The sequence below is a fragment of the Filicampus tigris genome, chromosome 20, assembly GCF_054856515.1.
Source record: "Filicampus tigris isolate MCC_2025a chromosome 20, RoL_Ftig_1.0, whole genome shotgun sequence".
In the NCBI taxonomy this organism is placed as follows: domain Eukaryota; kingdom Metazoa; phylum Chordata; class Actinopteri; order Syngnathiformes; family Syngnathidae; genus Filicampus; species Filicampus tigris.
This window is the reverse complement of record NC_141236.1, coordinates 10,413,002-10,436,072: the sequence shown is the minus strand read 5'-3', so window position 1 is coordinate 10,436,072 and position 23,071 is coordinate 10,413,002. Positions and strand designations below refer to the sequence as shown.

Below are 23,071 nucleotides of genomic sequence, written 5' to 3'. Positions count from 1 at the left end.
ACAGCGGCATGCAAAGAAAAGTCCCCTCCCAACCGCTTCGTCCGTTGTAACGAGGAGCATTCCAGTTCTTTTTAGTGATCTGGTGTGATTGGCTAGACTCTTTAAAGAGTCGAATATTTAGATTTTCAAACAGTTCTTTAATAATGTACCCAGATTCAATGTGTTCCATCTTCAAATATGTATAATGTATTAGAAACAAATCTCTGAATTCACTTCACAGCAACCCTCCTAAAATCGTGGGGTGTATGTGAGCCCAGGAACATGCTTTTTTGCTGTACTAGAATAACGTGTAATTGCACATTCACTACAGTAGGTGGCAGTGGCACTGTCATTTTTTTGGACATTCTGGCAATATGATGCTCTTCATTTTTTTTCTCTTACAGACTAAAATAACTTGTGGTGACGCATAAGTGAGAGACAGTCACCAGGAACCTGTACCTTGAAGGGAGGGGAGGGAGTTGACACATGTCTGGCTTTCAAGGGCTGAAAGACATGAAAGGGTTGAAAGAGCATAGAAAGAAAGGCACTTACTGTGAATTGGCTTCGTGGCATCGCCGCGAACTCACATATTTGTGACCAAAAAATGCCATTTGTGTCGCTCTCCACTTCATCGCTAATGCATTCTCATCAACTATCACTGACCATGGTGCTCACACAGACTTAGACCACAGATCTAAAACACATTCTGGGTCAGTTAAATCTTTAATTTTAAGTCACTTGGACTTACTGCACAACTGTATGGTCCTCTGCAACAAATGATTTGATGAAAAAAAAATACAAATTGCCCAGAATAGAGGTGCTAAACTAATTTTACAAAAGAACAAACACAATACAGTAATGGTTATAAGTAGAAAAAAAAATATTGCCATAAATTTAGTCACATTCTTCAGCAATACTGTTTATTCACAAAACCCCGACTTTTTAGGTGTGCCATGAAAAATAATCAAATGTCAGTTATTTACACAAACAAATATATATATATATATATATATATATATAAAAATATATATATATAATTTGTTAATTTATGTAACACGTATAGGCGTATAGGCAGGCAAAATGCAATTAAATGCTCTTCCACGAGAGGTAAAGGTAAAAAATTTACCTGGATATGCACTTTTCTGAACCGTTTTACTCAGTGGTGTGCCGTGAATTTTTTCCCCGATGTGAAATGTGTGCCTTCGCTCGATAAAGGTTGAGAAAAACTGATCTATTGTGCAGCAAGCTTTGAAATAGCAAACGAACAATAATCCTGTCTGACAAGTATAACGATTTATCTCTGTTGTGTTTCCTGTTTTGTTGTGTTGAATGAATATTTGCTATAAAGCAAAATATCAACTTTTAAAAAAAAATCAAATCAAATGTAAGGCTTGTGTCTAATTTCAGCAAGACAAAAAAAAAGTGTGTAAAATGTCCTATAATTCATGATCATTGGGCTAATTTGATGACAACATGTCACATACATTTATTAACATGGAAATCATTTTAAATGGTGCGAAAAAAAATCACAGTATGCCTCTTTACTTGAGGCTTGAAGGTTTCCATCATATGTGTGCGACCTAGTGCCAAATTATCATCGGCTGTTCATTGGTGACTCGATTCCTGACAGTTTTTACCAACTCGTTCACGAACGACCTATTCTACTTCATTCACTTATTTTTAAATTATTTATTCTACGTGTTAGGAACATCCGTGTTATGCTCGACGAACTACGTGACATATATGTTGACATTTTAAGTGTTTACACAGTTTGACAGCCGTAGAGTGCATTAGAGTAAAACGTTTGGATGCAGTCATTCGGACGAGCCCTCCCCTGAAAGAAGGGGGGAAACCCCGGAGAGATCCAATCACCAGTTGCTTCACAGGCTGAAAGTTCCCCTCCCAATTTCTGATTGGATTGCTATATTTAGGAAACCTCACTTTGCTTTATAAAGAGATCACGCCGAGTTGTCACCGTACGGTAAAAGGTGTTGCGGCCGAAACGCCCAAAATCGTACTTTTTTTTGGGGGGGGGTCGATTCTTTGTGGACTTCGCCATGGGGAAGGGGACGCAAATGGCGGCCGACATCCGCAAGAAACTTGTGGTGGTGGGCGACGGCGCATGCGGGAAAACGTGTCTCCTAATCGTATTCAGCAAAGACGAGTTCCCGGAGCTGTACGTCCCGACTGTGTTCGAAACGTACGTGGCAGACATCGAGGTGGACACCAAGCAGGTCCAACTGGCTTTGTGGGACACCGCGGGACAAGAGGACTACGACCGACTCCGCCCGCTCTCCTACCCGGACACGAACGTCATTTTGATGTGCTTCTCCGTGGATAGCCCGGACTCGCTGGAAAACATCCCGGAAAAGTGGGTGCCCGAGGTGAAGCACTTCTGCCCCAACGTGCCCATCATTCTGGTGGCCAATAAGAAGGATCTGCGCAATGACGAGCACGTCAGGAACGAGCTGTCCCGACTCAAGCTGGAGCCGGTGAGGCCCGACGACGGGCGAGCCATGGCCATGCGCATCGGCGCCCATGACTATTTGGAGTGCTCGGCCAAGACGAAAGAGGGCATCTGGGAGGTGTTCGAGACAGCTGCGAGGGCAGCGTTGCAAAAACAAAAGTCCCGACGGCCGAGTTTTCTCAGACGGTGCGTTTTGATGTGACTTGACGGCTCCAGGGACTCGCCTAGACGTGTTGTGGAAGGCCTGTTCGGGCAGTGCCCCTCCCTGACAAAGCGTGGCCAAAAAAAAAAAAAAAGAGGAAGAAAAGGACAAGCATGGCCCGGAAGACGTTGTTTTGGCCACGCTATTGTCTTCTGATCCTGCATGGAGTGTTTTGGACACAATTATGGGTTTTATGAATTACATTTTACTGGTGGAGGATTGAAAACAACTTTTTTTTTTTGCCTTTAAAGCTCACCACATGTAGCTGAGAAAGCTGGGTGTCATTCTTTTGTAATAAATAAAAATGAATGACCAATGTTTTTTTAAAAAAATATAACATCAAAACCTATAAAAAAAAAAACCTAATCTGGAATACATAGAACTGATTTTGATTTTAATATCTAATTGGTCAGTCACTCACAACTAGAGAAGACAGATGACATTAGTAAAGCTATGTTAGCTTGCCACAACCACTATCCATCAGCCATATTATAATATAGACCATTATGCACATTCTCTTAAGAGAAACAAAATGTGTGATTCTGAAGGAGGAGGTTTATCTGTCCAATTACATTGTTTACAACATTCATGTCCACATGGAACACCACATGAAGACTAGTTGACTTAGTAAAGCAAATCACTTCCACAACACTATCCTCACTCTTTCGGTTCCAACCATTGCGCAATGATTTGCGAGCGAGAAACCGCGTGGATTTGTTTCTGTGGACTGATTGTGGCCCATTTTCAATTTCATTTTTTTTTTTTTACGTGAGCCTAAAATCAAATTACGATAGAGATTTCAAAATAATAGAGTCACTGTTTGATTTGAAAACGAAAAACGAATGACTCACTGATTCTTGGAGCTCTTCAAAGGTCTGCATTTAAGGACCGCTCACTTTCTGCTAACAATTAAAAGTAAAAACATAAAAACCATTGGCTATCCATTCAAGTTAAAGCAGTAATGTTTGCACATGTTTTCACTTGTTGTTGTTGAGAAGTTGCACAGCATTGAACCCAGTAGTGTTTTCCAAAGGCTTTGTATGGTATGAAATGATGCACTATGTTCATTAGGGATGGGCATTGAACTAAATTTCACTTTTGGGGAAAATGAATGACCAGGTCCTAGATTATTTGTCATTTTTCATCAAATTTACAGCAACTGTTCCAACTCGTAAATGTTGCATGTAAAAACTAGTATGGCATAGATATCAAGTCTGTGTTGTATTTTCCACATTGTACCAGAGAAATGTAATATTTTGGATTCAGGACCTAGAATGCAGTCCAGTGCAATTTTGCAGTCCTTAATGAAAATGGGGTACATTCTTTTTGTCATTCAGGCACGTTTTAAGCATATTGTCCTCACTGGTAATGTTTGTTGGGAGGGTACTATTTAAGTGTTGTTGATAAATAGAAGAACATATTGTTGGAGCTGTTTTACCAAGTATGTTTCTAAACACTTTTCAGTTTGCTAGCGCGGATGAGCCAATTGCCTTCGCTCACGTGGCACTAAGATATTTTGATGGCAATAAAAATGCAAAGTGACACTGCGTTTTTGGAAAGCTCAAAAAGTTGGTTTACGATGAATTAACTCATTGAGTTGAGACATGCACATGACTGTATGTTAATCTGCCTTAGTGTCCGAGCTATGACTATGAATGTATCTTGCTGTGGTCAAACAACACAATACATGTTATGCTTTTCAGTTACTTTTTCTCGAGTCGAATCATTTTGGCAAATCACCGTCGACTATAAAATGTTGTGTAACTTTGCCTTGACGAGACAATAGGGGTGCTTGTCACGGGATTCAGTACCTGAATTAATTTTAGATTCTGAATCTTAACTTACACATATGACTCACACGGCTGACGGTAACAATTGTCTGTCAAAATGTTTTTTTGTTTTGTTTTTATTTTTTAAGGGTGTCTTTTATAAATCACAATTACGTACAAGTCGCATTCCTGCCTTCCATTTGTTGCTGGGATTTTTGCTGACTTCCTGGGCAGGAATGCATTGTGCTGCACCTCCTGATTATTCTCACACTAGCTCCCCTCTTGTGTCTGTAATTGCCAATGGATTTGAATTTACACGTATTACTCAGATGGTCTGGTTTGCATTTGTCCATTTCTACAATTACGCTGAAGAAAATTGAAGAGTACGTGCCAAACTAAACCATTTTATGCATATGAACTTTACATATTTATCATGTAATACATTGCATTATCTTGTTTATAATGGGGGATTTGGAGAATTTTATTGTTTTGTAAGCAAACACACGGAACCTTTTCTGATGAAATAAATACAAATATGTGGTTGCCAACTTGCCATCTCAGTGATGTCATTCTTTGGTTTGATTTCAATGCGCTTAACTAATGTGATTTTTTTTTCCTCGATATATTGTGCAGCCCTAATTCCATTTATTATATTTCCCCCCAGTATACACACAGTGTTAGAAAAAAGGCAGCCAATACTCTTGAGAACATTGGATTATAAACCGAATGAGTTGATCAGTATTTGTTTTTCCTGTACTACCCTTACCTGTCGATGGATTATTACAATTATGGCAAAAAGTATATTTGCTAATATTCATATATATATATATATAGTCTGACACTGGCCGAAAGCACAAAGGACTCAAGGTGTATGCAGTAAAAACTGTATTTAATTAAGGAAACAGGTTTTAAATAGAACAGTACAACATACAAATGAGGCACAATAGGCAACAGTGTGAAATGAACAAAATGTATAATAATAAAAACAGACTAGACCAGTATCATGGATACAGACGACATTTAGTGTACAGTTTTGTATTTCATTCTTAGAATGGTCTTTCTGTTACAAAAACTGTAGCTATTTTAAATTAGTTAAACTGGGGAACAAAGGGAAAATGAATATCCAACTCCACCTGGCTGTCACCAACTCTTACAAATTTTTCAAAAGTTTTACTATTCTCCTTTAGGACTCTAATGACACTGCTATGGAAAGCATTCACATGTTTCAGCATCATGTCCATTGAGGACTTGATGACCGCTTGAAGCTGTTCAGCGGGAATGTCATCTAGAGTGTTCTGCACTTTTGTTGCCACGGTTTTAAGATATCCGCTAATGGTGTGGTGGACCTTTTCAATCTTCTTAACAATACTAGAAATGGTACGGGAGTCAATGGCTTCCTGGTACATGTCGGCCACCAAGGCGGGAACCTTCATTACATGTTGTGATTTTGGAATTTGGAGCAGCCTTTTACTTAATTGAGAAAGATCCCGGAGAATATCTTCAAGTGTGTCTGTTCCCACTGCGGCAATCACTTGGTCCCAGCCTTTCCTTAAAACTCTAAATGAGTAATCAAGAATGTCTGTTCCAGAGGCAGGAATGGCTTCAACAGATTCAAAGGCCGCTGATAAGACGAACTCGGAGACTTTCTTCTCCGTGTCCTTATATGCATCAATGATAAAGGTACTACATCTCTGATAGACCTCAAGCCCTGACAGTCTTTGTGCATACCCCGGGATTAGGAATTTGGTTTCTCTCAGGAATGTAACCGCCGCCTCGAGAAAAGTCTCAACCTTTTGTTGGTATTTTCTAACGATAATATTGGTCTGATCTTTGACAGATGTCATAACATCGGAGGGATTAACTGCTGCGTAGTTGTCAACAGCCCTATTCAACAACTCTGTACCTTGGTTCCTTGCCTTCTCCAGAGACCCCTCAAGGTGTCTTGCATATCTGTTGATTTGATCATATGCCATGAGAGCAGGAGTCGTGGCCTTTTGGACTACCACAGGTACATTCTTCTTCAAACCCAGCATAATCTCATACGGCATCTCCGTGTTCCAGGAAGTCTGAATATTCAACTTCTCGGAGTTCATCATAGCCATCTTCAGGGCCAAGATATCAATGTCCACTTGTGGCTCAGTCTGCAGAACGACAAATATTACAAAATTTAAGAATGCGTTATTTACTTGAGAATTTCAATTAAAATGTCACACGAAAAATTGAACAAAAATAGTACTTACAGGGTAGCGACCGTAGAGTCTGGTTTCTGCTTGTGCCGGGTGCTTGGTGTGCATCTGAACTCCAATGAGACCAGCAGATGGTGTGGACAGAGAGAAAACAAAACGGTTTCCAGTAATCTCCTGGCGGACTTCCATGGTTTCATAAGGAAGATTGATTTTTGCAGAATTGCTGATGGAGGCGTCAAGATTTTTATCATTTAAGATGATGGTGCTGTCATGGCTTCCTTCCAACACTGTATGTTTCACAGCCAGGACCGAGGCCATCTTGAATCCACCAACTATGTTAACATTGGTGTTGCCCTCTAGTTTCCCTGTCAGAAACTCACATTCAGATGATGAGGACGCATCGAGTTTGACAATGAAGCTGTCCTTGTTGAGAACGCTGGCACTGCTTTTGAGTGTGATGAGTGGTGCTTTCATCGAGAACTCATAGGTCAGATCACCCATCTTTGGAATCTTTATGCTCTGAATTTTAGGCAGACTGATTTTCAACTTGCTGAGAACTGATGGAACATGCAGAGCTGGCATTGTGACAAGACTGGTGTCTGGAAGGGGAATGGTGAATGTTGACATCTCAACATTGATCACTGGCACTTTGTATCCAGGAATAGTCAGTGCTTTGGGCAATTCAATGTTATATTTTTCATACTCTGCCTGTGCTTTGGCGTAGGATGAAACCAGAATATCAGCAGCCATATCTCTGCCTATGAGCACTTTTTTGTGTAGATTATTGATGTTGGTGTTAATGACATTGATGACTGGATCCTCATTGATGTTGATGGTGAACATCTCTGGGTTCTTCGTGTATTTCAACTTGGAGCTCATGTCGAAGGTCTGCTGAGTTGTAATGAGGAGATTACCCAGGCCAGCGTCTTCCCACAGTGAGAAGTCCTCCACTTTTGGTGTCCTCATTTCATAAAATGGCACTGCTATTTCAGGAATAGTGATTGGTTGCCTCAAGATGTTAAGATTTGCCTCTCCATTAATCTGAGAAATGACATTAATTTCAGTTTCGCCATTATCCATTTTGAAGTAATGGGAATATTTGTTTTGGTTGACACTGGCCACTCCAGTCCAGCTGGCCTGCTGCACTTCAGAGTTTAATGTAAGCGAGATGTCATTCTCAAACTCCAAGTTTCCAGACAGCTCGAATGGAAGGAAAAGCTTGGAATTTCCCTTATTCTTGGTGTCAAACGTGAGCTCGGTAGGTGTGATTAAGGCAAGGGCAGAGTTTGAAAGAGTTCCCTCAATCAGTTGTGCATTATGGGAGGCAGTGAAATCAATTTGCATGTCTTCAAGTCGAGCCTGGAACTTCATGTCAAAAACACTCCCCTTCACCACAGGTGTGTCTGTTTCAACTTTGGCGTCGATAATTGCATGGCGGAAAATACAGATATCTGCAACCACATTCTGATTGGTTTTAAAACCTTTGCAGCCTGTCGCACCGATGAAAGTTGCTTTGGCTGTGTGCAGATCCAGGACTAAGTCAATGTCGCTGTTGTGAGTTGCCTCATCTGAGAAATCCAGAATTGCATATTTTGCATTAGCCAGAGTATTCATTTTCAGATGGGCAGAGCCTGCTTCCAGTGCAATATTAGTCTTTTGAGTTGATGACAAGTGAGTGAAAATGTTGAGCGGTGGCATGTTGACGTCATGATTGAAGTTTGTATTTACACTTGCAGAAAGTCCATCCTCCATGGCAAAGAACGCGTTGTTGACAAGATCTGCAGAATACAACTCGGTTGCTATCTTTGCAGTAGTGTCAGCAGAGCCTTGACCTGACAGGCCATAGACAGTCATTGTTCCCTTGTGGTCGACTTTAAAAGATGACTGATCAATCTTAACATACTCTGAAATTGCCAGACGGCTCATCTTGGGTACAGCCAAATGTACATTGGCATCTACGGTAAACTGGAGGACCCTCAAAGTAGATGTGGCCTGGGAATTAAGGTTCAGTTTGAATTCTGGTGTGACTGATGTAGCTGTGGTGTTAGCCAGATCTGCAATCGTCCTGAGTTTGTAATGTGGCGAGTTGATTGTAAACTCTCCATATAGCTTTCCAAAACAGGGAATCTTGCTCATATCTGCCACTTTTTCTTTCAGCTGCAGTGTTAATGTGTCATAATCAAAGGATTGTATTTTCTGGACCATTCTCATGACATAATCCCTCATGTCGTCAATCATCTGTTTGAAGTCAAAGGAGTATAGCTCATTCATAAGATCCTGAATAGGCACCATTAGCTTTTTGAACAGAGCTTGGATGTCAATTGACCTAAGATGGGCAAATACAGACTTAATCTTTTCCCTCACTTGATACTGCTTCATGATTTTCACAACCTTGTCCATAACCGCTCCAATCAGCTTCTCGACCTCATATTTGGACAGAATTTCCTCTATTTTTCTATAAATTTCAGTGAACCTATTAGCGATGTCATTGTTCTTGATCCATGCCATGATAGCATCCTTGACCGATTTCAGCACGTTGATGACTTTTTCTGTAGGCAACTTGGTTGCCAGGTTGGTCAGGACATTTTCAAGGGAGTTGAAATGTTTTCTCACATCTCCGACAAAGAGGCTTAAGTCAAAGTTGTCACTGACCTCCTTCAGTTCAGATACTTTCTTCTGAATCATCATACTGATGTCATACTTAGTGTTGATGTCTTTCAGAAATTCAATGCTGTTGTCAGTCAGCCTCATCACTGTCTTTTCCACACCTTCAATAATTGCAGGAATGTGTTCAGTGAAAGGGATCTGGATAAGATGGCTATCAGTGTTCTTGTCATACTTCACAAATCCAGACATACTGTACTCTTGACTACGTGCAATAAAGAGGTTTGTGGTTACTGCTCCTCTCATGCCAATAGCCATTCTCTCTGCTTTGTTGTAGGCCTCAAATTCCTGATCAAAAGTGTGGTCATTTACCTTAGATTTAAAATTCAGCTGAACACTTTGTTCTTGAAGACTCATCATGCTGCTGAATTTGTTGTCCACAATGGTCTTGATTGTGGGTATGCCTTCGATCTCATGGGTGGTTGAACCTCTGGACTCAAATAAATGCGCGAAAAGCAGGGGTTCAGCTCTCAGGAGGAATTGACTATAAAGTTCCCCACTCTGCTGTCCATAAAAAGACACTCCACCGTTTGAGTTGAGCAAGCCATCAATGGTAAGGGAGAAGGGAACAGCAGCAGCATTGATCTTGCTGTCAAAACGAAGAGACTGAGATTTGTAATCGGCAACATTGTTGAATTTCACAGCGAGACCTGCAATCTCCATAGCTGTGGCATGTGTTATCTGAGATCCAAAGAGTTGACCGTTGGTGTTGCACTTTGTGGACAGGATCATGTCCATGAACTTGACTTCATAAGTGTGCTTGAGTTCATCCCCCGACAGGTCTCCTTTCAGTGTTCCTGTCAGCTCTACATTGTAGGGCTGCGCCTTGAACTGGGCATCATTGTTGAAGTTTATTTCCATGATCTTTAGATTATTTTTCATCAAAACAGAGGCTGCAAACTGCTCCATGGTAACTGTGATGTCATGCATGTAGGAGTTTCTTGGGGTAAGGACACTGTCTGTCTTGGTGTGGAGGGTTAAAGACCTCGATGTAAGAGAAAGGGAATTGGAGTTTTCGGTCCTCATTTCGTTTAACGATCCAACTATGTTGCTGGATAAGACAAGGCCATCTTCACTGACTCTGAAGTTCATTGTGTTTCTTGTGTTGAATGCCAAGATGTCACCGTTAAAGACGCCATTGAGGTAGACCTCGGAGCTTGCGATTTTTCCTTCAACATTTAGGTCAACCGTGTTGCCTTGAATGCCTCCCTTTGTGGTGACAGACATGGTGGCACCATTGGCATCGAGTCCACTGTGGAAAATATTCTTAAAGGTCAGTTGGTTGTGCTGAGCAGTTGTGGTGCAGCTGGTGGTCAGACCGTTGGCATTCAGGGCCAGAGTTGCCTTGTGAGAGGCAAGGCTTGAAAAGATGTTAATAGATGCATCAGCATTGAGCTCCAAGCCAGAGGGATTAAGGGAACCAGTGAGCAAAGAGTAGGCACGGTTCACTGTATCTTCAGCTGTATTTCCTATACGGAGGCTGGCTTGAGCTTCCGAGGCTGAGAGCTCAACTTTGCTCCGAAGCGTTCTCTGACCAGCTTTCGTCACGGAGTTTGAAAGAATGCTCAGCTTGACATCCTCGTAGTTAAGGGTCATTTTTGTCGAGTGCTTAATGGGATCACTGTTAATGTTAGTGTTAGACTCAATATTAAGATTCTCATTTGCATATACAGCCTTGATCTTATTTGTAGCTTTTAGGATTTCAGAGTTTGCGCTCAGCGTGCTCTCCAATCTGTGTTCCTTCTTTGCCCGGTCAGATGAGAAGGTGTTGAGATAAGTGGTGCTAGCGGTTAAAGATCCTACTGTGACACTTCCATCAGCGTTGATATCTCCCAATAGCTTGGCTGAATCAAGCGCGAAGTGCTTGGTAATATCCAGAGATGTCTGCAAGCCCAGTGGGGCAGAAGCGTGGATGTTGTATTTTCCCGATGACGTTACACTGTCTGAAACAGCAACGATCTCCTCCACATTAACCTTTGTACTCGCAAACTCATGCTGCAGGGAGCCATTCAGGGTGAATTTCAGTGTCTTTGCATCTGTATCAGTAACTTCTGTAGCTCCTTAAAAAAAGAAAATAGAAAGTGACATTATAACACTACATCATTGTTAAATTGGTTCGTTTGAATGCCCGGTTAAAGAAATCAATCAAATTACCCTCAGTCGTGAAAGACAGAAGTTTGATCGGACTGGTAGCCTGAACCTTGAACTTGGCCAAATAGCTTGGAGAGTCCACAGTATTGTTACCCGCTGACACTGTTGTCTCCCAGTTGTAATAGTTGCTGTTCACCTTAGCAGACGCTTCCGCCATTCCAATAAGGGGCAGGATGATCGTTTGCTCAGAGGGGATTGTAAACTTAGGGATGTCTATCTTCGGTGGTGCCAGCTCCACACCAAGCAGTGGTATGGAGATTATTTTAGGAGAGATGAACAATTGCTCAGAGGATTTGCCTCCAAATGGCAGAGGGATCCGTATGGTCACATAGTTCTTGTTGAACTGGTATCGGAATTTGCTTTCCCTGATGATTGAATGAAAACAGAAACCAAACACGTCAAACGTTTGTTTGAGCGAGAGCTTCTTTGTTTTTGCATTCATACCAAATTTTTACAATTAGAAAGGAGTCTTTTTCTTACATATTCATGAATAGGTTTTCAGGCATGGAAGGCATTTCCACCTTTGCAATACTGTTCTTCAGAGTCTCCACATAGGGGACATCAACTGAGATTTTGTTCATCCAGATGTTGCTGGCCTAAGGAGAAAAGAGATGTATTTATTTATTTATCTTTTTTACTAATCTTTATCTTTATCTTTAATGCATATCAAACCAAGATCTTCAAAATAAGTGAACTCACCTCAAGTGCCTTGTTGACAATGTGACGCAGTTTCATGTCAGTGTTGACAATCTGATGATCCATAGCATCCTCAGCAAACTTGCTGACCCAAGCCTTGAGGGCTTTAGTATAAGGAACCAGGACTTTGGTCTCAGCATTCGTATTTGACATGAACTTAACCTCAGCCTCATTCCTGCCTGTAATAGGTAAAAAATATTGTATCTTTCAGCTTCTGCAGTGAACAACCACGTTATAAACGGGTTCGATTGAGCATGCGTATATGTGAGGTTTTTTTTAGACATACTGTATTTGAATGTGACGGACTGAATCGATGAGGTCTCTGGGAGATTCATATCACTTTTGAGCTCAAAAGTGAAGTCTAGGCCTTCGGGGCCACTTGCAGTCATGGTAGCAGAGATGATAGCATCTGTCTTCAGAGAGGGGACCGCCAACTGAACCTGCAGCTTGCCTACATCCATGGACCGAAGCCTAGAAAATATATTTAAAAACAAATCAAATAGAGCCTGTATCAACAAAACTACAGATACGGTTAATTGGAGCCTTGGGTCTTGTTAGGGTACTGAGTTTGTGGTTTGCTTTACTCACTGGGCGTGACCAGTTAAAGTGAGCTGTGGCACATTCTTGTTGGAAATCTCAAGGATGAGGGTTTTGTCTTTGGTGCCGCTGTCAGTCAGGCCAACCTTGACTCCAGCTTCGACATCAAAGACGGGTATATGGATTTGGCTGGTGAAGACATTCCTGTTCCTGTTGTATTTCATGGTGGCGGAGGCCTCGGCAGCCTGATCCCCTGCAGAGTTGGAGAAAAAAAAATGGCTTCACGTAATGCTGAAAGAAGAGGGAACTATTCTCAGAATAAGAGGTTGACTGCTATCATCCTTCTCAAATGTGGTGCATATACCTTCAGCTTTCAAAGTCATCGTCAGGGAATCGACCTTCTGGCGGTCATCCTTTCCTTCAGTGAGGAGTGTGTATGCAATGGTGGCTGTGTAGGAGACCTTAGGCTCGATGTCAACTCCAAACCTGAGGTAAACAGTACAAATATTTAATTCATTTATTGAGAAAATATCTAAAGCCTTTAGTCAAAAATCTAAATAATCATCATAAATATGGGAAACGTTTTAAAATAACAGTTAAAATGTCAAATTGACATAAATGATATTTAGTCAATTCAATACAATAGAAAGTCCCACTACAGTTAAAAGACTTGTGAATTACAGTTTATATCAGATTTAAAGGATTTCATTCCATCATTTTCAACTTACAGTGTCTCTCCGGCCAGAGGGAAATAAGGCGCATCACTTTTACCACGTACATCAGCTCGAAGTTTTTTAGTGCAATACTTGAATCCAAAGAGGGAGTCACAGTTTACGTCACCCATATTGTGTGGGATTACGGCAGCCTTGCCATCGCCCACAATCATCACTCTATTGCTATGTAAAACAGATAAAAGGAATCATTTTTAAAAAGGTTACAAATGGGACTAAGCAGAAAGACAAACAACAACAATCAATATATTATTACACAGGATAATCAATGACAATGCACTAAGATTTTACATTGCTGCAGATTGAAAATTAAATCGACCAGCACTCAAAAATGTTTCCAAACCAATACTACTTTTTAAGACGTTTGTTTTGTTTTACCTGATTCTCAAAAGCTTTGCAGGGCCCTGTGCAGCCGGGATCGAGAGCTTGACTTGGTTTGACTCCACGGATAGCTTAGCATTGAGTGCACTCTCGTGGTACAAGCTGGTGTGCATCTCGACAGCTGAGGCAACAAATTCGGGGACATGGACGCCCATTTGGGTCACAAACTCAACGCCAACAGATGGCTTGAACAACAGTTCGTTCTGTGTTCAAATGGACAAAACAGATTGTATGAATAGAGGCATGTAATAAAGACTATCACATTCAATTATATTTGGCTTTTGATGAGAAAATGTACAGTACAGTACCATGTCTGGGGAAATGCGAAGTCCTCCCTTCGCTCCAGGAGTAAAAGTGCCAGACAGAGAAAAGGTCAGAGGCAAGCCAGAGGCAGTTGGAAGGACAAATTTGTTGTCCATGAAGATGTAATGGACAAAGATCTCATTCTTTGTGCTGGACATCATTTTAGACACAACCTAAGATAAAGAAATATCAATACAATTAAATGTTCTCATTCTATGCATTAAAAAAAGACAACATATCGGAAAGTACGTAATACCTGCTTAGGGATGATCTTGAGGAAAATCTCTGCATACATTTTAGCATTATCGGCAATAAACCTCAGATCGCTAGCCTTGATGTAGCCAAGCTCTGTTCCCATAATCTTCAGATAGGCCATGGCCTCTGGAGATTCTTGATTCTGCAAATCTTTTACCAGCTTGTTGAAATTGCTAACAATTTCTCTCATAAGATCTTCTGGAGCCTTGGGAAAAATATTTGAGATTTTTTTTTTTTTAACGTGAAATGTTAACACACAGGGCAAAGGCAAAGAGCTGAACCCAAAATACCTTCTGTCCTTCTGATTTCAAGGGACTAACCCACTTGTCCAGAACTTCCATCATCTTGATTGGCATCTTATTCTCAGCCCAGTAAATAGCCTTGGACAATGTGTCTGGGAAGAACCCGTCCTTTCCAAACAAAGCCTCAATGGAGGGGTCTGAGCCTTTTCCTTCAATTCCAAGCTATCAGCACCAAAAAACAAATACAGAAACAGCGAAGATTAAGGTAATTGTTTTCATAATAATTTATCTGCCAACTGTTTGCCGATTGTGACCTTCATGGTTACACACCTCCCACATGTCCATGTTGTAGCCAAAGACCTTCAGCGTCGATTCCAACATGACTTCTCTTGGCAGCTGGTTGCTAGGGTCAAAGATAACGTTGCCCTGAATATTGGCCCGCATGTTGTCGTTTGCCAAACCCAGCTTGTAGTTGCGGGACTTTGTCGTGTAGTCATTGTGCGTGTCCACGTCGTTGTCATGCAGAGCATCCATTATTATCTTGCCAAGCCTAAAACAAAAAAAAAAGTTTTTTTAAATATTTGTACTGTATACGGTTTGATAATTAAGGGTATGTTTATTCAGCCGAACTTAATCTTACTTCTGGGTCTCAGGATCAGTGGAGGAGATGATGTTGTAGACATGGGAGGTCACGAAAGATTTGACCTGCTCATTCGGCTCCTGTTTCAGTAGCTTCTTCACCATCTCAATGTCACCATTTTGGGGATTTCTCATCAGAATCAGGTAGGCCGCAAGACGTTTCTGCACGGCACCCTTTGGGTACTGGCTGACCCTTTGGAGGTTAGAGCGAACCTGCACAGGAAATGAAAGTTTGTCAGTGCATTTGTGGAAAAGAATCAGTATAAAACTGAGAGATTGAGTGTGTCTGTTTCTTCAGACAGGTGCTAGTTACCTCGTCCGTCAAAGACATACGTCTGAAAGCCTGGATGGCAGCAAGCTGAACAGCGAGTGTTGTCGCAGGCTGTCTCATGCATTTCAGCAGGGTGTTCTTAATAGCGGGGTCAGCATCTTCCATCACATTTCCCATGTTACCTACAACCTGGATTGACATGTTGAAACTTGACATTAAACTGTCAGTAAAAATCAACAGAAACATAATAAAACATGGAGCAGGTCCCTCCTCTGTAGCTATGTATATCAACTTCCAGTCATCCGGAAAGACTTCCTAAAAGATTTTTTTTCTGGGGTGCTTGAGCAAGGAACTCTCTTGACCTATCTAGATTCAAAGGTGGCAAATCCAGGTCCAGAAAGTTAAAAAAAAAAAAACTGTCACAGTTTGGCTTTAGCCACAGGTGCTTGAAAATGTGTCAGGGTTTGTACTTTCTGCATTTACCAGCTAAGCCTAGCTTGTACGTAAACCTACGTCTACCTCAGTGAATATTGCCCTGTACCATCCATATTCAGATGCTTAAGTGTTTAAATTTGATTACCCACCCTCAAAGTCAGGAAAGTCAGGTCTTTGTCCCCAGAGCAGTCTGGGCCCAGAAGGGAAGCCATAAAGTCCGAAACAGCGATGATCTCCGGAGTGACTTTCCCCTCAGCCTGGTAAAGCCTAGTGACAAAGTTTCATATTACATTCTTTACATGAGAAATCATTCATGAGCGCAACATAACTGCCACCACTACTGATGTATACTTACTTCTTGACTGCATTACTCAAGGCATACATGATGGGTTTGCTCTTCTTGTTCTGAGCGATGGCCAGAATTTCCTTGACCATGAGGCGTGAGGGGTTAGGCATCAGCGCAAGGGCATAAACTGCCAGGTCGACTTCAAGAGCAGATTTCTCAAAGGTCCCGAGAACCCCCAGCATGGCGCTGGTGCACTCTGGAGTGCCGCACTGGACCAGAGCTTGCATGGTCAGGGAGTCGGACATATCCATCATCTCAAGTGCAGTAGAACCCAGGACATCTGCCTTCAGGCCACGCAGCTCGGAAACCAGCTTGTGGAAGAGGGAGGCACGCTGCTCGCCGTTACTGGTCTGGGCCAGGGTCTTCAGCTGCTGCATTGCGGTAATGGCAGCATCTTTAGTTTGCACAGGGGACTTGTCATCAATAAGGTCCATTGGCAAGAAACGGAGGAGGGCCTCATCTGTTCAGACAAATCCCCCAAAAAACATTACACGGAACGTAATGAACATTATTGGATGGATTTTAAAGCACATTCTAAAAGCGGAAACACTAACTAGTATCAAAGACTCTGTCATTAATCTTGCTGGTCTCTCTCAGTGTCACAGTCTGCTTCACCAGGGTGGAAATTCCGTATTCGTTCCTATGCAGGGCACACGGTTACAACAGATGAATAACAAAAATGCAAACAGCAGTAACATTCAGTCCAAAAAAAAAATAAATAAATATACCTTTTGGTTAAGGTCATTGTGTTCACTTACTTGTGGGAGAGGGGCAGGAAAATATGCTTCTCTGTACAGGTTCCACTGGTCATGTGCTTTTTCTGGTTGTCAAACTTGTAGTTGCAAGTCTGGTGGCTGCTGATCATCTTGGACAAAGGATAGTGCTGGAAGTGGACAGACACAAGTAAACAGTCAGGTACAGTACTGTAATATGTTCCATTAACCTTATTGATGGACGAGTAAGGAAATTTGATTGAAGTTGGTGTTAAGAAAATAGCTGGAGGCCTTTACCATTCCTGAAATGAGAGCCAGGGGACTGGTGGCCTGTTTGTGAGCGCTGAAGCCGTCACATCTGGAAAGATCCCTGCTGATGGTTACGTCCGTGGCGATGTCGCCTCTGGCGTTGACTGCCAAGTCAGTGGCGCAGATGCCATACACGGTGGGCTGGATATAAATGATGTCAAAGTCATTCAAACTGAGGAAAATCCCTCAGCGGCAACTCAGCATTACGGCGGATGGTTTTCAAAGAGAATGAGTCAAAGGCAAACATGCTAACAGTAATCTGAGGGTGCGGAGGCAGATTGATAGCAATTGATACAAAGCAACGGGACACAATTGTGTGGGCAGGGTGATGATTTAACTGGAGATTTTTTGGCGATACTTTCCAATAAATTCCATTCCTGCACTCAAACAAAATGACTACCGGTGTGTTTGCTGAATTTGCTCTCGCTCTTTCAATCATCATCATCTTCAGAAATTGACACCAAGATAGAGAGCAGAAGAGTGCCAAGAAAATGAGATGGAAAGATTTTTCTTTTGGTTAGTGTAAGCCAGGGCAGAGCAACCAGAGCACAAAGGGACTCAATTTGATGGCATTCATTGTTAGTGGTAGCTTCTTTGTAGTTTTGGGGAATTCACTCTGGAAAATATAGTTCGGATCTGAGTGTGGCCAAGATTCATATTTTGATACCTCATTTGTGGGTGCTAATTAAATGGTGTACATAAAAATAAAAAAAACAGCAGGATACGAAAGAATACATGACTACTGTTGTTGATTCGAAACATTACACAGACTATGCAATGGAAGACAATCCACTGTTAGATTTAAGAGCTGGAAAGGTAAACATGTTTTCTGTTTTACACCAATCTATTTCAATCAGACTGTCAAATCAATACACCAGATTAAATCCTATTATATGAGCAGGTGATGTCCTGGGAGAGATAAAGTCATCTAGGACTTTGCCCCGCTTGCTGACGTGGGAACACGAAGTGACCCATGTGCATTTATCAGCTATGACTGTTCCGGATTATCTGGTCATTGTGCAACGTGTTTATCGGTGGATGACTCTTCGCCGAAAAGAGAATCGAAAAACAACAAAGGCATAAACAGGCCCGCTCACCATTTTGTTGTTGCTCTCTTCTTCCATTCCAGGAACAAGGAGAGAAGCCACAATTCCTCTCTTGATGTTCAAGATGTTGAGCGGTTCATCTTCCTCAGGGAAGAGTTTCACATCAGTGTGTCGTTCAACTGTGACCTTCAGTGGGTTCCTGATGACATGGACGGATCGTCAGTTACAACCTCGTTCTACCTTTCTTGTGACACATACATTAATAACAATAATAATAGAGAGCAGGATGGATGCTGCGGGTTTGTGAAAAAAAAATGGGTCGTAGAAGACGTCAACTCATAAAAGAAGAAATAGTGAGTTTTAAGACACGAGTTGAAATATGTCACATTTTGCACTTTTTATCCCCTCGCTCAAATTTTGCCAAAGCTGATGTGCTGCGATGGAAAATGTGCTCTGAACTTTTGTGTTAAGCCCCCACTTTGGAACAACCAAAAGACCTGAGGATCTGAGGCTGCGGGCTAGCTCATAAAATCGTAAATTAGTGGGTCCGAGAAAAAATATCGTATCGCGATGTATCGTGATACTTTTTATGCCGATACCAAGTATCGATACTTTCAATACCTTATGTTGGGTTGAGTTTTGCACGTTCAATAACATACTTTTGGAACAGTTGAGGTCCTTAAAGTTGAGCTTAGTGAATGGAGTTTTATTTACTGCAAAAGTGTATCATCCCAGCCCTATAAATTAGGGTGATGGCATATCTTCTGTTCCCTGGATAAAACAGCCTTTGGTTTTGAAAGTCAGCTTTCAAGATGGGCAAGTAGACTTACTTGGCCATGGCAGCGTTGAAAGCCTGATTTCCAGCAGCGGGGCGGTACAGCGCGTTCCCATCATCATCCACAGCAATAATCTCGCTCATGGAGCATTTTGTGGTGCGTAGGACGAAGCTGCAGGTCTGAGGCACTTCAAGCTCGACCTGCGCCATAGATGAACAACTGTTTAGTCACAGTCAGGACTGGAGAAGGACTATTCATTCAGGCCAGGAGACGTACTTGACAGGAGACTTTGGGGCCGCTTTTGTTGTCGGTGGCGCCGGGAACGCCATTGAAAGTCACAGCCTCGTAGTCGTACACAAAGCGCCTGAAGTTCCTAAATCTTTTAGCCACTGAAATGTGTATGGAAGACCAGTTAGACTTGAGTCCTATTTAGTTTTCATGCACAGAGATGAGATCCAAAACAAGACCTGAATCAAAATTTGCCTTAATAATAATGGTGTACAAAAGCACTACATAACGGCGAGAGGTGAATATTAAGAATTTGGAAATAATAGAAAAACATCACAGTATAATGTCAACGACCGATGCAACCTCAATAACATATTGATGACATGCCTCCAATCAATAACCCTTACAGCATCAGTCAAACAACGCTTACAGTTACATTTTTGAGAATAAAGGGGAAACTTACAGAAGCATGTTGGAGCTTGTTCATCCACACTTCCTACATCTTGCTCTGGAAAGAAATGCATTTGCTCAGTTTTCAGGATGACTATGCAATTGCTCTGACAACATAAATGCAAAACATAAAATATGTCCTCCCTTTATCAAAATATCAAAATATCTTCAAATATCACAGTACTTACGGGCTAGGGTGTATGTGCCCAGCAGCAACAGAAGGCAGATCCCGGTACGTCCCATGTTGGGCTCGGCACCTGGAAGCCTTGCGGTAAAAAGAGTCTTCCTCTTTCACTGAAGACCTAATCCGTGTGCTTTATTTTAAGGCTTTTATACTTCTGCCGTCTTAGCGGATGTGATTAGCGGGACTTGCAAATGTGTTGCCCAGGTTCCAAAGTCTGAGCAGTCCTTGTGGCAGGCCAAAGGTAAAATGTTTCACAAAGTAAGACATGATGTCAACACTGGGTGGGGGTGGTCACTGCGATTATGCTGAATATATTCTGATTTGGCACTTTTGGAGACAGCAGACAGTCTTTTGACAAGGTTGTAAAATACATAAATAATGTAGTTGTCACAGTCGTCATCAGATAGCAGGTTTTCTGCTTTTACACAACTCTTTTCACTAGTAGCATATATTTATTGTAAGTCAGTGTGGCATTAGGCACAGTTTGACCATTAACATGGTGCTTAAAATACATGAAAAAAATGTAATTAAATGATTCAAACAGAAAGTGTACCAATACTGTATACATTTTCAAAACAAACAGTTCTTGATGATTGAATGCGCTAAAATTTAAATATAGACGAACTGTACTTTGCCAGTGATTCTTTCACATACCACTAAAGCGATCCTGCGTACCACTAGTGATACTAGTACCACACTTTGAGGAATCAATCCACAGAGACAACCTTTGATCTTTTGGCTGAACGATATGAATCATACTGGCCAAGAAAAGTTGACTCGGATGACGTAATGTTTTTCAGGAGCTTTTAATACTTATCTACTCTTATTTCTGATTTCCACACTCTGTAACATAGAATGAAAGTAATAAATATTTGTATATACAGTACTGTATATTTAATCCTGAAAATTCATTTTCCCGGCCATCTCATAAGTTTTGTGACATCCGCTACCATGTACAGCTGTTCAGTTTGGAATTGATTGAGACTGTCAACAAATTATTATTTTAACAATATGTCCGTTGCCAATGGTTGTAGTTCTGCACTTCATCATACTGAGAATATTTTCTAAAGTCTTTTGATTTAAATCTCTTATTGTGAGGCTGTGCAGCTGTACACCACAACAAACTACAACCACAATAATTGATTTGTTAAATAAATTCCTCATTGTATCATCAAAACGGAACATTGCTTTGTTTCTCTATCACATCTGTATAGTGTCACATTGTAAATGTCTAATTAATGTTCCAATGATGACTAAGTATGTGGGCGAGTGAGCATTTGTTGCATAGATCCAAAAGCAACTTAACCTGTCAATCCATATTGTTGACTCACCTCTCCCCTATTTAGAAAAGCCAGTAAAGGCTGTTTGAGCAGGATTGTGAGAGAGTTGCACTCAAGATAACCTAATCAGACAGAGGAAGACTTGTGAAGTCTTTTGTTACATAACAGTAAATAAAAACAGCCTTACTGAATATGATACTGTACCTTAATTCATTGCAAATGAATTTGCGGACTCCCAAACTACGGCTTGAGACTCGGATCCCAGGTCAGGGGTGCTGCCAGGGATTTAAGAACCTGTGAAAAGAATATAATTTTGGACCCCACTGCAATGTCATAAATTGAAAATCCTGTTTTTCAGTCTGGGCCAAGAAGAATTGTCATCACTCCCACATATGGCATGACATGGCAACCCTGTTAGGGTCATTTATTATTTCCATTAACATTTCCTCTGTTTGACTTGTCTTTAGAATTGCATGGTGGGCTGGATTAAATGCTCTCAAGGGGTCATATATGAACAGTAGGTTCCCCATCTGCAAGCTCGATGTTCTGTCCAAACTGTCCAGTCAGTCCATTGTGGCATAGGATGTTACCCACTGTTTTCTTGTTGTCTGACGTGCCAAACGCCATCAGATCATAAAGACGATCCTCCTGTGTACTTTGAGACTACTCCCTTACCTTTCTTATGATCACCCTCACTCCACAAAGACACGCTTGTATGTTGCTCAAAACCGGGGGGAATTGATGGTCATTTCATGTCTTCAAGAGGTGTGATCTCATCAAGCCTTTCCAGCCTTGTGCAGGTCTACATTCTTGTCTAAAAGGCTTTTAGTAATTCAAAAACTGTCATTTTTGAATTACGTACTAAAGGGCTTTTAGTAATTCAAAAATGACAGTGACAAAGTGACAGTATAATACGGAACATACAGGGATTCGTCTTGGCTTTACTCAAACTGTTTATTTGAGGTTTGCAGTCATTACATTGTTTTATTATTATTATTATTATTATTATTATTTATACAGAACTTTTAAGATTGTTGCGTGGCTGGTCGTGTCAGTGTTCTTGGCTTTACTCAAACTGTTTATTTGCGGTTTGCAGTCATCACATTGTGTTTTTATTGTTGTTGTTGTTTATACGGAACTTTTGAGCTTGTTGCGTGGCTGGTTGTGTCAGTGTGGAACAATCAAGTTGATGACTTCTTAAATTTTTTATATTGCTAACGCGCAAATTTCCAGCATTCTCATTTTTTAGTTGAGCATCGAAAGCTACTTACCTGTCAAGCAGGAACAGCCGGGCCAATGTTGACCCTTAACTGTCCTTTTATCCGTGTAGCCTCCCTTTTTCTTTTTCTTTCTTTTCTTTTCATGTATTATTATTATTATTTTTACTATTATTATTACTTTTGTCTCCTCAAACAAAACGTTTCGTTTCTTCGGTTGTTTTGCAGCTTCAGCCATGACAGCAGTAATCGCGCGTAAACATTCAATCCGATTTACGTCTTTGTAACGAATGGGGGAAGGAGGAAGTGGCGTCTGCCGTAAAGCAATCAGCATATTTGTAGTTTTTTTCTGTGGCATTCTGGTGCCACCATTCTCAAAGTTGCTTGATTTATTTATTTATTTATTTGTTTATTTATTTATTTTTAACTTAATACCTCTCTGAGAATGTGATTTCAATGCTCAATTATAATCTAAATGCAGATTGAATTGTCAGGTCTTTCTACACCAGGATCTTATTAGAATGCATAGGTGAAACTAAAGTTGTATGCTTGAAGTGATCATTTAAAATAAAACTAAACATTTTTAATGAAAGCAAGCATTTGAGAAATTACTC

General features: G+C 41.1%; 2 protein-coding genes across 5 annotated transcripts; one reads left to right on the top strand and one right to left on the bottom strand.

Moving 5' to 3' along the window:
• The first annotated feature begins 1,922 nt into the window (after positions 1 to 1,922).
• LOC147128267 (rho-related GTP-binding protein RhoB-like) lies at positions 1,923 to 4,965 on the top strand. The gene has a single exon (XM_086019685.1). The coding sequence runs from the start codon at positions 2,037 to 2,039 to the stop codon at positions 2,646 to 2,648; it is 612 nt and encodes a 203-aa protein (XP_085875811.1). The 5' UTR covers positions 1,923 to 2,036; the 3' UTR covers positions 2,649 to 4,965.
• Positions 4,966 to 5,287: 322 nt separating this feature from the next.
• LOC147128266 (apolipoprotein B-100-like) lies at positions 5,288 to 22,697 on the bottom strand. Of its 4 annotated transcripts, none has more exons than XM_086019676.1 (28): positions 22,512 to 22,697; positions 21,445 to 21,534; positions 19,965 to 21,362; positions 19,790 to 19,834; positions 19,375 to 19,487; positions 19,153 to 19,298; positions 18,374 to 18,521; positions 17,265 to 17,417; positions 17,013 to 17,137; positions 16,809 to 16,894; positions 16,264 to 16,714; positions 16,058 to 16,175; positions 15,516 to 15,662; positions 15,204 to 15,415; positions 14,894 to 15,113; positions 14,612 to 14,785; positions 14,323 to 14,526; positions 14,072 to 14,239; positions 13,761 to 13,966; positions 13,380 to 13,547; positions 13,016 to 13,137; positions 12,703 to 12,904; positions 12,401 to 12,585; positions 12,118 to 12,293; positions 11,899 to 12,014; positions 11,422 to 11,783; positions 6,658 to 11,327; positions 5,288 to 6,558 (listed from the first exon to the last, which is right to left on the bottom strand). In XM_086019676.1, exons 3-28 carry the CDS (start codon positions 20,017 to 20,019, stop codon positions 5,506 to 5,508), a joined length of 9,825 nt encoding a protein of 3,274 aa, XP_085875802.1. In that variant the 5' UTR covers positions 20,020 to 21,362; positions 21,445 to 21,534; positions 22,512 to 22,697; the 3' UTR covers positions 5,288 to 5,505. The 4 variants fall into 4 exon arrangements, with proteins under 4 accessions (XP_085875802.1, XP_085875803.1, XP_085875800.1 ...); XM_086019677.1 differs by having other exon boundaries at positions 19,965 to 20,184; XM_086019674.1 differs by having other exon boundaries at positions 19,965 to 21,534.
• Positions 22,698 to 23,071: the final 374 nt, after the last annotated feature.

Excerpts from the sequence above, each read along its gene's own strand:
- LOC147128266 (XM_086019674.1), bottom strand. The coding sequence starts at position 20,019 with ATGGGACGTACCGGGATCTGCCTTCTGTTGCTGCTGGGCACATACACC. Across the intron at positions 17,418-18,373 it reads AAGAGAGCAACAACAAAATG|CCCACCGTGTATGGCATCTG; the intron begins GTGAGCGGGCCT and ends ATTTATATCCAG. Across the intron at positions 12,015-12,117 it reads TTGTCAACAAGGCACTTGAG|GCCAGCAACATCTGGATGAA; the intron begins GTGAGTTCACTT and ends TTTTCTCCTTAG.
- LOC147128267 (XM_086019685.1), top strand. The coding sequence starts at position 2,037 with ATGGGGAAGGGGACGCAAATGGCGGCCGACATCCGCAAGAAACTTGTG.